The 14910-nt window shown below is 39.8% G+C and overlaps 1 protein-coding gene across 2 annotated transcripts; it reads right to left on the bottom strand.

Annotated features, from left to right (window-relative positions):
* Positions 1-450: 450 nt before the first annotated feature.
* Positions 451-8516, bottom strand: LOC121295341 (tumor necrosis factor receptor superfamily member 27-like). Of its 2 annotated transcripts, none has more exons than XM_041219838.1 (9): positions 8367-8516; positions 7154-7487; positions 5515-5693; positions 5110-5195; positions 4819-4983; positions 4497-4631; positions 3804-4327; positions 3644-3692; positions 451-2259 (listed from the first exon to the last, which is right to left on the bottom strand). In XM_041219838.1, the coding sequence occupies exons 2-9, from the start codon at positions 7304-7306 to the stop codon at positions 1967-1969; spliced, it is 1584 nt and encodes a 527-aa protein (XP_041075772.1). In that variant the 5' UTR covers positions 7307-7487; positions 8367-8516; the 3' UTR covers positions 451-1966. The 2 variants fall into 2 exon arrangements, with proteins under 2 accessions (XP_041075772.1, XP_041075773.1); XM_041219839.1 differs by having other exon boundaries at positions 7154-7264.
* Between the last annotated feature and the right edge of the window lie 6394 nt (positions 8517-14910).

Raw genomic sequence — 14910 nt, 5'->3', positions numbered from 1 at the left:
ACCACAATGCAGTTATCAGGATGAAATTCAAGTAATGTGAAGTGATGTGCATCCTTTTGAGGATCCTCTGTCAAGTCTTAGCTGCACCCTGCAACTAATTCACCTCAAACTGCCTGAAATTTAGTCAGTCCTGTGCTGGAACCTGACAGTAGATTTACACTAAGCTTCCATTGAGGCTGTAAATCCCTTCAATAAAACTTTGACGTGCCCAGGGTTTTTATCTGGTAAAACCAGAACCTCGAAAAAAAAAGAAAAAACAAAAAAAAACCAATTAAACTCTTGTGTATCTAACATGAAATACTGTACTACTGTTATGGCTTCCAGCAGACTTTTGTGATATCATTTTGTAGTTTATTTGATTGCACAATGTTAAATAAAAGACCTAAATTATGTTCATATTTTTTTTAATTATGTCTCAATCCTAAAATTCTAGGTGATGCAAAACGCTGTGCCATAGTCGAAGCCAGGACAGCGGTGTCAAATAAAACAGGGATAAAAAGAGCTAGCACCTGTTCTGAGAAGCTATAAGAGAATTTAAAACTGAACCCGCCACACGACTTAAACTGCAGTTACTTTCCATCTGACTCGTACAGCATTATTAAATGATGGTGTGATATCGACACATTTGTTCAGCTCCTGTTTAATCAAGCTAAGTATAACAAATCAGCCAGGCAAACCCCAAGACAGATATTACGCTGCTCAATGGATTACTGTGGGGAACAATAGGACTGATCCCTGAGGATCAGATCGAGGTCAGATGACACAAAATAAACGGAACGTCCAATAAAAACGCGATTCATTCTAATTCTATTTAAAAAAATACGTAATTTATAAGAGCCTATTCCCTTAATCTAATCCAATCTAAACACCCCCTTTTCTAAAGACTCAACATTTACATCAGTCAAACTTTCCTGTGAGTATTTAATGCAGTTTCAAAAGCAGCACATGTACACAAGGACTGGAAATACGTTGACAGGCCATTATACTCAAATGGACAAACAAGTCAGTAGTGCCTCCCAGGCCTTTTATAGGTCGTGATGAAGTGTGATGAAAAGTGTGAGCCAGCAGCACAGAGAGCTGCCTGCAGTGCTGAGAATTGATCCAGCTGGACAGCACTTACTGCACAATTAACACCCTTCAGAGAAACCAAAGCGCTTCCGGGTGAACCTCCAGGAACACCAAACGTCTCATCACTTTATCCCTACAGGAATAGGGAGCAAAGAAGTAGCGCTTACTCAGCAGCCAGGACTAAGAGTTTACACTAAAGGTATTTGTGTTAGGGGTGGCACTCGGAGGAGATTTGCCTAAATGTTGCGCCTCTCGGTATTAACGTTCCTGAGCTGCTAGGTCTGTAGCCCTTAATTCTTTTAACACCTTTCTTGGTGGCAATGATCTAAGACTGGGTCAGGAAACTGAAGCTTGTAAGAGACAAGTCTGGTTTTGCAAAGTGGGTTACAAGAAACTGCTGGGGACTGTTCACAAACTGGCCCCCTCAATGTGCAACAGATTCAGTTTTGTTTCAAAGAGCAGTCACAGGGATTCCATGGTATTGCCTAAGCCTGCTAGGAGGGGTCAGTGATATCTGTAACAGAAGCGTCATCATAGCTTTTGAGTATTTTTACGGATTGAAAACTGATGTAAAGATTGAACACATCAAGCTCGGAATATCAGCACAGTGAAAGAAATGTTAACAAAAAAAAACACATCTTAACATAAGCAGGCAATTAGTACAACAACTGTACCCCATAAAGCAATGTGAAATAACTGGTCTTACCCCTAAAGTAACCACTGTACAGCTTCGCAAAACCAGACCCGAAGTGCTTTGACTGGCAGTAGTGTGCTAATGGCATGCTATGCCAACATGCACAATTTCTCCTAAATCTGAATTCCCAGCACTAAACAACGGCTTATTTCTTGTTAATGGAAAAAAAAAAAAAGGTGCATCCTGGTTTTGCTTTCTGGTCAGCTAATGCGCACACACACTGTGATGGATCTGAGTGGAGTACTCGCAGAGCAGGAACAAGGCGTCGAACCTCTGCAGGCGATGGAAGGCGTGTACCAGGTCGGGCACTGTGGTCAGGGTGCTGGAGGAGAGGTAGCTAAACACATGCTCAAACCCTATGACGCTGTCCATCAGCTCCGCTGGCACCCCCAGCTCCAGACCCAGCTGCCTGTAGTTCTTTACGCCCGGGAACGATGGGTCCAGCTTCAGAGACAGGGACTCGACCAGCACTGGAGGGAGACGCCCCAAGTGAAGTCCTGGGTAAGGCAAGGACAAATTTATATGTTCAGTAAACTGTAACACTTTGTATAAAGCTATGTGTGAGTAACATGCATATCACTTGAAAGCATGAATAACACAAAATCTAACAGCCTGTTCCTAACCACAGTGGGAACAGAAGCCAAGTACCATATTCCTTTGAATTTTTTTTTTATTCAAGTATAGAGATGCAGGTATTAAAATCGCCAACAAAAGACGTGACTGCCCAAGAAAAGACGAAACAAAAAACGTTACTGCCTGATCTCGAATCATCCATGACATATAGGCAACAATTTTCAAAGTAGCGGCAGTCATTGTCTGGGAGATGTCAAGACATAAAGATGACTCCTCCAGCTCAGAGGATGATGACTAGGAGAGAGTCATTGTTGTTACAGGCATGTTCATTTACCAATATACAACATACTTACCAATATGCCTAATAGTCTGTAGCATGTCATTGCTAACAATGCAGTATTATACACATAACTGAGGTTGTATCTTTGTAAATGCATCTTTATTTGATGTTTTATTTTTTCCTTAAATTAAGGGTCGAAAATTTTGGCTGCATCTTAAATTCGATGGAGTCTAAATTTGAAGGAATACGGTATATTTTCATGACTAATCTCCTTAATCTCTCCACTGACTTGGTACTTGGCTAATTGTTTCGTTTTTAGCAGTCAAATCCAGCACAAGATCTTCACACTGAGCAAAACAAACAGTATTTAAAACCACAGGTCCAGCCACTGGATGCATAAAATACAAGAAAAAGAAAGTAAGACAGCAACGTGCCTGATGGAAGCAAGCTCTACATATTATAATGGCATTGGAGGAATGTCTGCAGTTCAAAGCGCAGGCTTCGTCTCACTGTGAATAAGGTTTCCCAGACAGACAAGAATGTTGTTTGTTTTCCTGGCAGTGTTTGCCTCTGCTTTCCTGACAGTTTTCATAACAGCAAGGCGTTGTGCGATTCAACTAAATTACCAAGCTGAGATGGTAAAGGTTTCAGGCACCTCAGACTGAGTGGAAAATAGGTTCACGAAGTCAACCAAAGGTTCAAATCTCAGCAGGAAGAGCACTAGAAACGGGCACTGTTCTGACCCGAGCACTTTTCAATACATGTTCAAATTATATAATCTGTTCTGAGCAGCCTGGCACTTAGTAATAAACACAGAGCTACATATATAGTACTAGACTGCAGTGCATGTTGCAGAGGCTTTAAAACTGTGTTTATAATTACCACTTCATAAAGAATCATGGTATTCTGACCACTGTACGACTGGACTAATCAGGTGAACTTAATAAAGGCAGGGCAGAATTCTAAAACAAATTCATAATAAAAATGTTAGTAACATCCTGCTCGAATTAAACATGACTTTTACTAACCTTGTGTGATTGTGCAACTCTTTCGCACCATGTTCTGAACATCAAAAGCCTGCAAAAAAAGTGTACGACTTGGTGAGTCTCAAAAACAAATAATAAATATATACGAACCTTTACGGTCAGACAAACCTCACTCATTACTGAAGGCCTAATAGACGCTTACCATGTTGGTGCAGTTCTGCGGGACGTGGCAGGCGCTTGCACAGCCATAGCGGAGGGTTTCCTCCTTGACTCTCATGCAGCTGGTAGTGGTTTGGGAAATATTGACAGGGGATATCCTGATTTCCTTCTCCATCAGGCTGTCACCAGAAAGGGCCTCTGGCTGGGCTTGCTCTGCTGTGTCTCCAATCCTGGTTTCTTTGGAACGAGCAGCACAGCCCTGGAAGTCTAACTCAGTGCACTCCACCGGAACATGCTGTCTTCTCCCCTCCTGCTCCAATGCACAGTATCCATTCAGTGATGTTGCCTCTTGGGGCTGCCCCAGGGAGGACTCCGCACTGTTCCTGGAGCTGGAGGAGCTCCAGGACGAGCAGGTGCTGCAGGTGGAGTCTCTGATCAGCGGTTGGGTTTCTGATAAGCTGCTCACACACTGGGGCTTGGGCTCCACTGTCTTGGCAGGATTCCCTGGGAATGTGCATGCCTCCATGCAGGACCTCAGACTGGCAGGGTTGTTGTCCACAGGCTGGCCTGTCAGGGTTTTCACAGGTTCAAAGCAAACTAGTATTAAGAATATTAAACACTTACATGCAGATCTGTTATAGTCAAGCGGTAGGCATCGCGTAATGAATTCAATACACACAGCAGACTCCCTTATCTTTAGCTGCCAGGTTTGCACCTGTCTAGTCAGATGACCCACCTATGGGCTCCACTGTTTCCTGGACAACAGGGCTGAGCTCCCCAGCTGCATTCTGCATCAGGGTCTCTCTGGGTTCATCAGTAGCAACAGCTTCACCGCGCTCACTCCAGTCAGCACTGCAGGACCTCAGAAACGCTGCCAAGAGCAAACAAACAAATTAGAACGGACTAATGAAGTCCTACTGCCTCCTACTTTCTCCTTTATCAACGCATACGTTTCTGGTTGCTGTCAGATATGCAATTGAATAAGATATAAGTGTTCTTTTTTAAATTAAAAACAAGTTACTGGTGATCTGCTGTTTAAGCAATTTTTTTAGACATACCTTGAACACAGCTCCCAAATGAGGTGCATCTACAGTACAGAAATGACAGAATCATCAAAGCAATCGCCACGGTAACAAGAGCACTGCAAACAACAGCAGCTGCGGCAGTGTCAGCAGGGGGTGCTGCCGAACCCGAAACCTTCATGATCTGAACTCTTGTACTGCCTGCAAAGCAAGCAAACAACATTGCAATGGGGCAGATAATACGAGGGGAATAAGAACAGTCTGCATCAGCTACTGTAGCCTACATCTTGGAGTTGGCGAACAATTTCTATATAAATGTGTTCTTACACTGAAGTTCGCTGGGAGGAGTCTGACCAGTACAGGGGATGCATTGCACATCCTGCTGTCCACCAATCCTCGCTTTACTGTAAAACCTGAAAAGAAGCAAAAAGAAAAGAAATAAAACAATAAGATCTGACATTAGTATCTCTCTTTTCAAGCCACATCCACTGTTTCGTAACTTCAAACAAAAGCCAGATAAGAATCCAGATCAGAACGTTTTAACAAACCACAGAATGTTAACATGCTGATTCTCATCATGACTTGGAATTGTTATGTAATATACCTTGATATTTTAACATAAAATCTTGGTGTAAAGTTACTGAGTACATAAAAGTTCTTAGATTTTGCAGGTTATTGCAACTTGTTCTTTCTGTAAATCTGCAGGCTAATTTCAAAGTAGCAGACCCTCACCCTGGCAGGCATTCTCCACACACAGCGTTCCTCTGGGCTGTGCAGTTGGATATCTGCAGTCTGGAAATGAGCTTGCAGGACTGGCAGCGCTTACAGCTCTGGTGTCCCCACTCATCCTTATAGAAGCAGGGGCTGCAGCTCACGCAGTGCGCATCGCCTCCACTCCCAAAACCACACTCCTGCAGGGAAGGGAAAGGACAGGTGGTCAGGAACCGTGCTCTGTCCTTTTCCTGTGACACAAGAAATGTATTTCATCTCTTTGCTTTGATCTCCTTCTGAGCATTGTGATCCACACATCCCAACTAGCAGTGCTGATGGTGCAGAGTGTACATGTGTGCCCCAGGTCCAGGACTACTCTCATAGGAGGGCAATTCAGTTCATTCTTTTAGTCTTTTTGTCTGTCGTACTAAAAAAGTGACACGTTTCTGTTATTAATAAAACTCAGAGAACAGGGTACCATTAACACAACAAACAGGGTTTCACATATCTAGTGTGCATTAAAGTTTAAGGCATGCACATCTATTACAGTTTCTATACTGCAGTAAACTGTGGTAAAACCCCATCAAAGTTTAGTAAAGTGTTAGAAAAAAAAGTATAGTGAAAGCACGGTACAGCATGGTAAAAAATAAAAACATCTTTTCCTAATACTGTAGGCAATGTGGGAAAGGCTTGGTAAACTGTGAACTCACAGTGGTAATCTTACATCTGAATTCAAGTTTAATTACAGCATCCTTTAAAGTGTGCTGTCTTGCAATCAATTCCAGGTACACACTGTACAGTATACTATTCATCTCCTCTTCTGTTGTGTTCATTTGTAAAGTTTGGGGTTGCAATAGAGTGGAATGTCATCAATACAATATAATATTTACCAAACAATATATTCTAGGTTACCCGAAGGAAACAAAATCTATTTATCCTATCAGAAAGAGGAATTAGGGTGGGATTTGAGTGAGTGTTTTATTAAGTTTAATGGAGTTGACAAAGTTAGCCCCAGCAACTACATGAAGCGCAGCACAGCACTGGCTATAGTTTACTCTCTCAGGATTGTAATCTGGCTGTTCCAGCGGTTCGAACGCCCGGAGATGTGGAATTGTTTCCATCACAGTATGAAGATGGAATCTGATCATCTCTCCTTCTCTGGTTTTAAAGACAGTGTTTGGGAATTACTTAGATGCTCCTGCCAATGCTTCTCCTCCAGTCCACCTTAACACATAGATACATGTCTTACTGATACTGGTGTGAGATCTCTGTATGCTGCTCATTAACGTTGAACCGCATGTGTTTTTATTGTGTGGTTTGTACACTGTAATTGTCCTTTGTATTGTCTAACAGGACCCCCTTGCAAATGAAGCATTGGTCTCAATGGGTAAATCTCCTGGTTAAATAAATAAACAAATAAATAAAAAACAGAAACCAGGTCCAGTGGGCACGGGGCAGGACAGCCAAGTTGTTTTTAATATTGCTGTTAATGTGGATTCACTGGTATCCTTTAAGACCTGACTTGACACAGTTTTGAGATCAACCAGCTACTAGGAGCAGGATGAGCATTGATGAGCCATTGGTAAGTTGTTGTTATTATGTAAATAACATGAGACTACAAATATTACACAGGACAAACAGGGCAGTCCTACAGACTCACCTGTGAGAGCTCCAGGCCAGGTGGGCACTGCTTGCATGGAGTGCAATTGCCCCTGTTATTGTAGAACTCATTTTCTAAACAGTCCATAGCGTTAGCCGGATCTCCAGGGAGCTTGAAATCAAGCAGAAATAGTGATTCCATCGGGAAACTCATGCAATAGACTGTTTATTATAACAGACTATACAACACTATCTCAATATGCATTCGGCCTCGCCTTTCGATGTGCCTTTTCTCATAGCTTGCAGATAAGTGGAGAGGCTGGCCATAGAGAAGCCATGGGCAGGGGGAAGGGGTGTATAACTGCAGGATAACTGCCCTCTTCTGTTAGACCAAGCTACAAAAAAAGCAGATGGATATATATATATATATATATATATATATATATATAATATATATATATATATATATATATATATATATATATATACACCTTACAATATATATTAAAAAAAATTTCGCAAAAGAAAAAAAAAAAAAAAAAAAAAATTGGCGGGTTAAGTGCTACTATTGTTGGGGCACAGTACTTCGTTACAGTGTAAAAAAAAAAGTAAATTGAATGTAATTGGATTGTTGTTTAATTAGATTCAATACTGAAGGGGTGCAGTGTCTACAATGACCATTACTCTTGAAGGAAAAGAAGAAGAAACACAGACCGGTGAGTAATCGTCATATTTCGTACCACAACCACACCCCCATGTCTAATTTCACTTTTGAAGACCGACTCCTGAGTTTTTCAATAAAACCGGTGCTGTGCCTTCATTCATTCCTTCATTTGCACAGTGTTCATCGTTTAGTGTTGTATTTTAAACCCATGAATATCTATTAATATCCCACCCTTCGCTGTAATCCTGCTGTGCGGTGCATGCCCCGACTTGCCCTGCCTAGTGTACAGCATCCCAACACATGCTTTGAGAAAATACTTTCAATGCGTTTCTAATGTCTAATGCACCACATAAAGTAAGATATTTTTTCGAAAACAGATCATAAAATCTGCTTAAATGTCACAATCGACAAGTTAAAATGTGTTTTAACGTTAATTCTGATATTTGTCATAGGTGATGTTTTCAGTGACTTTTAGAAAACAGCAAACAAACAATACCATTCAGGGATCAGTAAGTTAAGTATTAAAGAAAGACATCTTAAACAACACCCTCCCCCTCCCCTCCAACTTGGATACAAACAGTAACAATGTATAAATGTATTTGGTCATTACCTGTCTGTCACTGCACGCTGATTTCTTATTTTGCTCGGCTGACAATGCATCGAGAAATACTGAGGCGTGAGTCAGTAAATCATATCGCTTAGGTTAGTACGGGGTCTCTGGTTGATGTAATACCATGCAATTTCAGTGCAATCCTTTCCATGCTGGATTTGACGCGAGTGTTCAGCCTGAGCAAGCCACACAGCACCTCAAGACGTGATTGGTTTATACCTAACGGGGGCGTGGTAAACTAAGCGGATTGTTGCTGCCTTGAAAGACACGCAGAAAGAAGCACTCAAGACGAGGGCTGGTAACGTGAATCTTTAAGCGCTGGATTGGAATGCAGTGGTTAAATAGAGCTTGGATTTAATAATCTAAACTCTGAGCAGACCAGCCTTATTGTTTCGTAGTCAGGGACACCGGGAAGCAGCGATTTTCAAAGCAGCAGGTGTCCTTGGCACTTGGCACATTAACTATCCTGTACATGTTGAAAATATATATTTTGTAAGGATTTACAATCATATTACCTGTCACAGTTTTGCTTGTTGCCTGTAATGTAATGCATACACATTGTAGGATGAATTGCTTCATTCTGATGTCATACCCCCTGCCAAGTTGCTATTTAAGTCTGGTTAATGTACCGGGATCAAGTTGGGTGCAGCTTGATCCCCTGGCGTGAATGCAAGTCATATGCTGCTTGATAGAGTTGAGCCTCAAAAGATCTCCTGAGCCCAGAACCACTTTTTCTGCAATCACAGACGACTAGCAAAAATCGACAAGAGCTGATAGAATACATGGGGTGCCACCACTAGTGCCTACTATCTACAGGGCAGAGGGTGGAGGAACATGGTATTGATGCATCTCAGAATCTCATCAACCTCCCTGTTCGATCGCACGTCTCACCTCTGAGTAGCACAGTAACTGGACATTAACGGTGTGCTTTCTTAAAATAAATAAATAAATAAATAAAAAATCAGAACTACATATGTGATGTTAAACCCTTGTCGCAGCTTCATTGTGTGGTTTCGTTATTGTGTGCATCTGGGGGTGTCTGTACGTGCGGGATTGTGTGACTGGGTGTGTGCACATGCAGAACATCCATTGAGAAGACCTGATATTCAAGATTTACAAGCAAATATACGGTAAATTCAGAGCTGGTTTCTGTCACAGAACAAAGCATACATGAGCAACTGCAGTGTGATCTGTATCCAGAAGGAAGCACTAGAGACTCAGTGAAATCACTCGTTTGTGCTAGTTTTGTGAATTGTGTGAGGGATTTTTTTTTTATTAAGCTCTTACTCCCATAAAATTATTTTGAATGGCCTTTTTTAGACGCTGAATACATTTTTAGCAGAATACATCTAACTTTATTTATTTATTTATTTATTTACTACAGACAGAAAGCCAGAGACAGAAGTCTTCAAATGGATAGAGTTAGGCTAACTACTTTGAAAAAAAAGGTCTATATTTATTGTATTGTTTTGCTCCATATGATTTACTATGTGACTCTCAAAGCTATTTATTCCAGTTCGTCATTAGCACTTTTTTCTTCAGAAAGTAGAAACACACCCGATAAAGTTACCAAACCAGCAATGAATAAGTAAGACTTTTAATTCAGGTGCTTGAATGAAGTATTAAGCCATTACTTATTAGTTTTAGACATTTAATTTGTGTTTTCCAAAAAAATAAAAAAAAATAAAAAATGCAATAAAAAAATGCTAATGGCAGTTTAAAATAAATGGTTTTGAGACTCTAGCCCTGTTTTATTATAATTACTTCAACTAGCTTAATTGTTGAATTTGTATTGAACTGCACAATCTTCTGTTTTTCAGACACATCTTTCACTGAAAGTGTTATTATGGGAATCGACCATTGTTATCATTTTGAATGTGGGCCAAGCAGATGTTGTTGTCCTGTGACAGGTCAAAACAGAAATCTGAAAACACAAAAAGGATTGATAGTAACACACAATGAGGTCTGGTATGCATTCACATTTCTGTTTTGCCACATTAGAATATTTACCTTGGAATAATGCATCATTACAATATCGACAAATAGCAAGTAAACTAGTCTCTAAATTCCTGCCACAGAAATAGTCAATGGCATTTCTGCAGATTCTGTGTGTTAAAGTTTGTGTGTTGAAGCATACCTTGTATTCTTGTATTTATACTGTCCTGTATATTCTGGCAGTCTCCTGTGTAACAGACATTTTTTTCCATTGCAAAACTTTGCTTATCATCAATGGAACCTTATTTATTTATTTATTTTAACCTAGTACACCATTGTTTTTTTTTTATAATCTGGAAATTCTGCACCTAGCACTCCCCTTCATTATTTCTCCTGACAAGTCCCTGCAAGAACTTTGATCTTCTTTCATCTACCATTTAATAGAGCGTCGTTTGCTTTGAATTATTAGTACAAAGTTCACAGCCTGGTCTCAGTGAACTAATGTGTCTGTATATGGTTACCATATTACTCCAGCTTGGGACAGTTCAGGCTTTTCAAGTTACATCACAATGCATTCTGGTACATCTTACCTGTTTCAAGTACCTTTCACAGCAGGACTACACTTACCAGCATGCATTGGTGTGGGAGTTGAGACGCTCGAACCGTCCCAAGATGTCCTGGTGTCCATGGAGTCATGTGGTAACCCTAGGTCTGTAAATAGTTTCCCTTTCAGTTCAGCGTTCTTATTCCTAATCTCCAGCTGTAGCTAACAATGTTGCTTTCAAACAGTCTGTAAGGTGAACACTGTCATAGCCCATTCATGCATATCAGTTGGTAATGATGATGTTAATAGACTTCAGCAGTTCTCCTTTTGGGAACCCCTTTCTTTTTGTGGTGAGTCATTTTGTTCCCCTGGGTACCTGCTTTGCCAGAGCTTCTGGTTAACTCTGAGTAAACCATGCAACATTTTAAATAATACAACTAACTGCAAGCAAGCCTTCTTGCACACAGCACCACAGGAGGAAACTCCTGCAATTCCATACAGAGCTTCTCCCAAGACAAAAACAGTTGGTCATGCTTCATTGTGTTGCGAGGTATCGGAGAGAAACAGAACGCAGAGTATTACGCTATGAAATACTTGGCTGGCAAAATAGAGAGAGTATACATTGTCTACTAACAATGTGCAGCTTTTGGCAAAAGTTCAGCTGCAAAAGAAAAAGATAAAAAATGCATTTCGGTTTCCCGTGTTTTTTGTCCCTCCAAAACCAACTATATCAGTTATGTAGAATTTTTTTAAGGCATTGATGCCAACTAACATTCTTAAGCATCTGTGTTGTGTTCGTTCTACAGTACACCCGGGAACATTATTATTTAGTCCTTTTCTAATGTACAACCTCTCAGTAAAAGCAAAGACAAATAAACAAAAGGGTCAGGATGATGATGGCACTGTAGTTGTTTTAATATACTATATGTCATTATTGAAAGCCTACAATTTGAATGTGTTTTTTAAATAAATAAATAGTTCTGCTCTTTCTCCCAGTTGTTTGTTCTTTCAGAATTGAACTCTGTTATGGTGGGAGCTGCCCTATTGAAGGCCATGAAATGCTGCCAGATCACTGCCAGACACACTGCAATGTTTCAGATAAGACTGGGACACAAATATTTAACACCTGCAGCCAAAGAAACATGTGGACTTTTAAAAAATACACAGTTCACCCCAATATATCTCCATGTCTGGTTTTACGCAGTGAGAAGCTAGGCTTGCAGCAACATTGCCTTTTGTTTGACTAAATTTAAAAGAATTATAGAAAATCTTTTTTCACAGCATGGGAGGTGTATCCAGCAAACAGAAGACCTCTGTACCACAATTCCAGTAGCCTAACCTGCCAGTAACTATCAGAGGTCTGTGTGATGAAAATGAGAAACACATTCTCTTGGATATTCATTCACACAGTGCACATCTTTTCAAGGGCAGATTCAAGTATACAAAAGCATATGTTTTATATATATATATATTTTTTTATTTTGCAGTAAAAAGCATAAACACATATATTTATTTAATATTTATAGTCAAATGAAAATGACATTTAAATGTATTAAGATCATACTTTTAAGAGCTGACTTGCTTCCAAGCAATGATGGTTTCATAGGCGCCAAGCATAAAGGCTGAGATTTGTTAGAAATATGTCTTTATTACAATTTGACAAATACTGCAGACTTTGAAGTCGTTATTAATTACAGGAAGTAAACTCCATTTTGGGCTTCTGGTTGCAGGTGTTTTTTCTGAAGCAGAATCTGAAATCCAGCACTGCAAAAGTATAATTCTGCATCCGGTAAGGAAACCACAAAAGTTGTGTTTTTCAGATAAATAACAGTAAAGGGCAGTGGATTGGTGTTTTAATATAGACTCTGCATAAGTCCTTGTTAATGCCAGCACTAGCATTAGACTGATCCTTGTGGTTAAGACAAGGCAATGGCACAGCCAAACAGGTGTGACTCCCTTGGCTCCACTAGGTACTATATTTTAATTTATAGGCATTCTGTGCCCTGCAGCTATGGAACATTGGCAATGCTCAATAGGGTTCTCAACAGTTGGCTACTATATGCTTCCATGATGCTTCAAAGACTTATTCTTAATTGTAGGCTTCAGAACTTTCATACAATGCTCCAGGGGTGGTAATGAGACTCTTTTATAGCAGTTTGATCCATTTTTACTATGTCTTTAGTTAGACACTTCTGAGTTTGTTACCTATACATTGAGGCTAATCAAACTCATAGTAAAACCTGGAATGGGCAGAACTGCTAAGCAATATGAGTCTTATTTCCATCACTGCATTCATTAAACTGCAGGTCCGTTACTGGGTAATATTGGACCTGAAAATGAAAAGTAAAGCGACGCACCTTGTTATCTACATAATGGATAATGCTCTTAAATATAAAGCCACTCCCCCAAACAGCCCATGAGGAAAAAAAAAAAAAATGTAATGGTTTTACACAAAGCTATGGATAGAGAACCACATACTCTGTGTCCCAGCAGGGAGGCGCCGTTCATCTCAGGTTATACATTTACACCATGTCGGTGTCACTCTTCTGTAATAAAAACACAATTTTAGAAGAAGAAGAAGAAGAAGAAGAAGAAGAAGAAGAAGAAGAAGAAGAAGAAGAAGAAGAAGAAGAAGAAGAAGAAGAACCACCACTAACAGGAAAATAAAAATTACAGGAGCTGATTTTCAAGCAATGTTGAGATGCCGAGAGTATCCATAAAGATCAGTTGTACAACAGAAAGCAGAACGAATATTTCTGGCACACATAAATTGAAGTCTAAACATCCAGAAGATCCAAGATTATTCAGGTTTTGTGCCACCAGCTGTGCTGTTTCCTTTATATTTGTTCTGTCTTCTCAATAGTTCAAGTGTTTGCAGTTTTGGGAGAACTCTCTTTCACCTTTCAGCTCCCAAAAACGTGGAACTCTTTCACTTCTAGTATGAAGATGGAATTTGACAGTCTCTCCTTTTCTGGCTGTAATGATTGCATTTGAGAATTGCTTAGAGCCTCTTGCCATTGTTTTTCCTTTAATCCACATTAACATATAGATCATGTGTCTTATTTATATTGGTATCTTTGTCGGCTGCTGACTAAGTTTGAAGCACACATGTAGTTATTGTGTTGCTTGTATTTGTAATTGTTTTATCGTCTAACAAGACCCCTTTGTAAATTAGACCCTGACCTCAATGGGTAAATCTTCTGTATAAATAAATGAAAAACAACACCACAGTCAAGCATTTATACATACAGGTTCAAATAATTTACCTTCCTTGAAAGCCTCTTTTGATGCAGCTTGGAACAGTTTCTGAAACGTGGCATCGTCATTTTTAAGTGGTGGATGGCAGACAGTTACAGTTAATATTTAATTTGTGGTTGTTAACATTCTGGCAAAAACAGTGCCCTTTTGCTACTGTAACATAAAAAAGGGTCTGGCTTTTTTAAGGGAGGACTTGGTACTGTTTCACAGCACAGTGCTCATAAACACTGTCCGGGTATGGTGCCAATAACCAACCTGCATTGCAGGGCATAATACACATCCATCACTATGCATTTCACACTGAGGCTAAATGGAAAGGTCTCATTATTTAAAGTTAGACATTTATTTATTTATTTCAGTTTGACTTTGATATTTAAAACACTTTATTGAACTTGCAAACTCAATTGGAAGGATATCCTGTACACTAACAGTACACATTTTGTAAAAAACAAAACAAAAAACAAATAAAAACATGGGGAGCTGCTTAGATAGATACAGCGGAGGATTACATGGGCCTGACACGAGTCAAGCATGATCTACATCGATATTATAAATTGCAAAGCAAGCAATGGATAAAAAAAACTGTGGTGCTTTACGATCACAGTATGGAATTTTCTCATGCCAGCTCTATTAACTTGATCATGTTGTTTGGAAATGACAGAGCATATGGATACCATCAGGACTGAGGACACATGTTTGGCGAATGAAATGAAATGCTTTGGTGTCTAAATCATATAAATAGTCCTTTGTATGGGTTTTGTTGGTTATGAATTAAATTGTACCAAATATACCCATCATGACATTAGC

This window comes from Polyodon spathula, chromosome 20, assembly GCF_017654505.1.
Source record: "Polyodon spathula isolate WHYD16114869_AA chromosome 20, ASM1765450v1, whole genome shotgun sequence".
Classification (NCBI taxonomy): domain Eukaryota; kingdom Metazoa; phylum Chordata; class Actinopteri; order Acipenseriformes; family Polyodontidae; genus Polyodon; species Polyodon spathula.
The sequence above is the reverse complement of the archived record's forward strand: the minus strand, read 5'-3'. Positions and strand labels throughout refer to the sequence as shown.

Excerpts from the sequence above, each read along its gene's own strand:
- LOC121295341 (XM_041219838.1), bottom strand. The coding sequence starts at position 7,306 with ATGAGTTTCCCGATGGAATCACTATTTCTGCTTGATTTCAAGCTCCCT. Across the intron at positions 4,632-4,818 it reads ATTTGGGAGCTGTGTTCAAG|CGTTTCTGAGGTCCTGCAGT; the intron begins GTATGTCTAAAA and ends TGCTCTTGGCAG. Across the intron at positions 2,260-3,643 it reads GAGTTGCACAATCACACAAG|GACTTCACTTGGGGCGTCTC; the intron begins GTTAGTAAAAGT and ends TGCCTTACCCAG.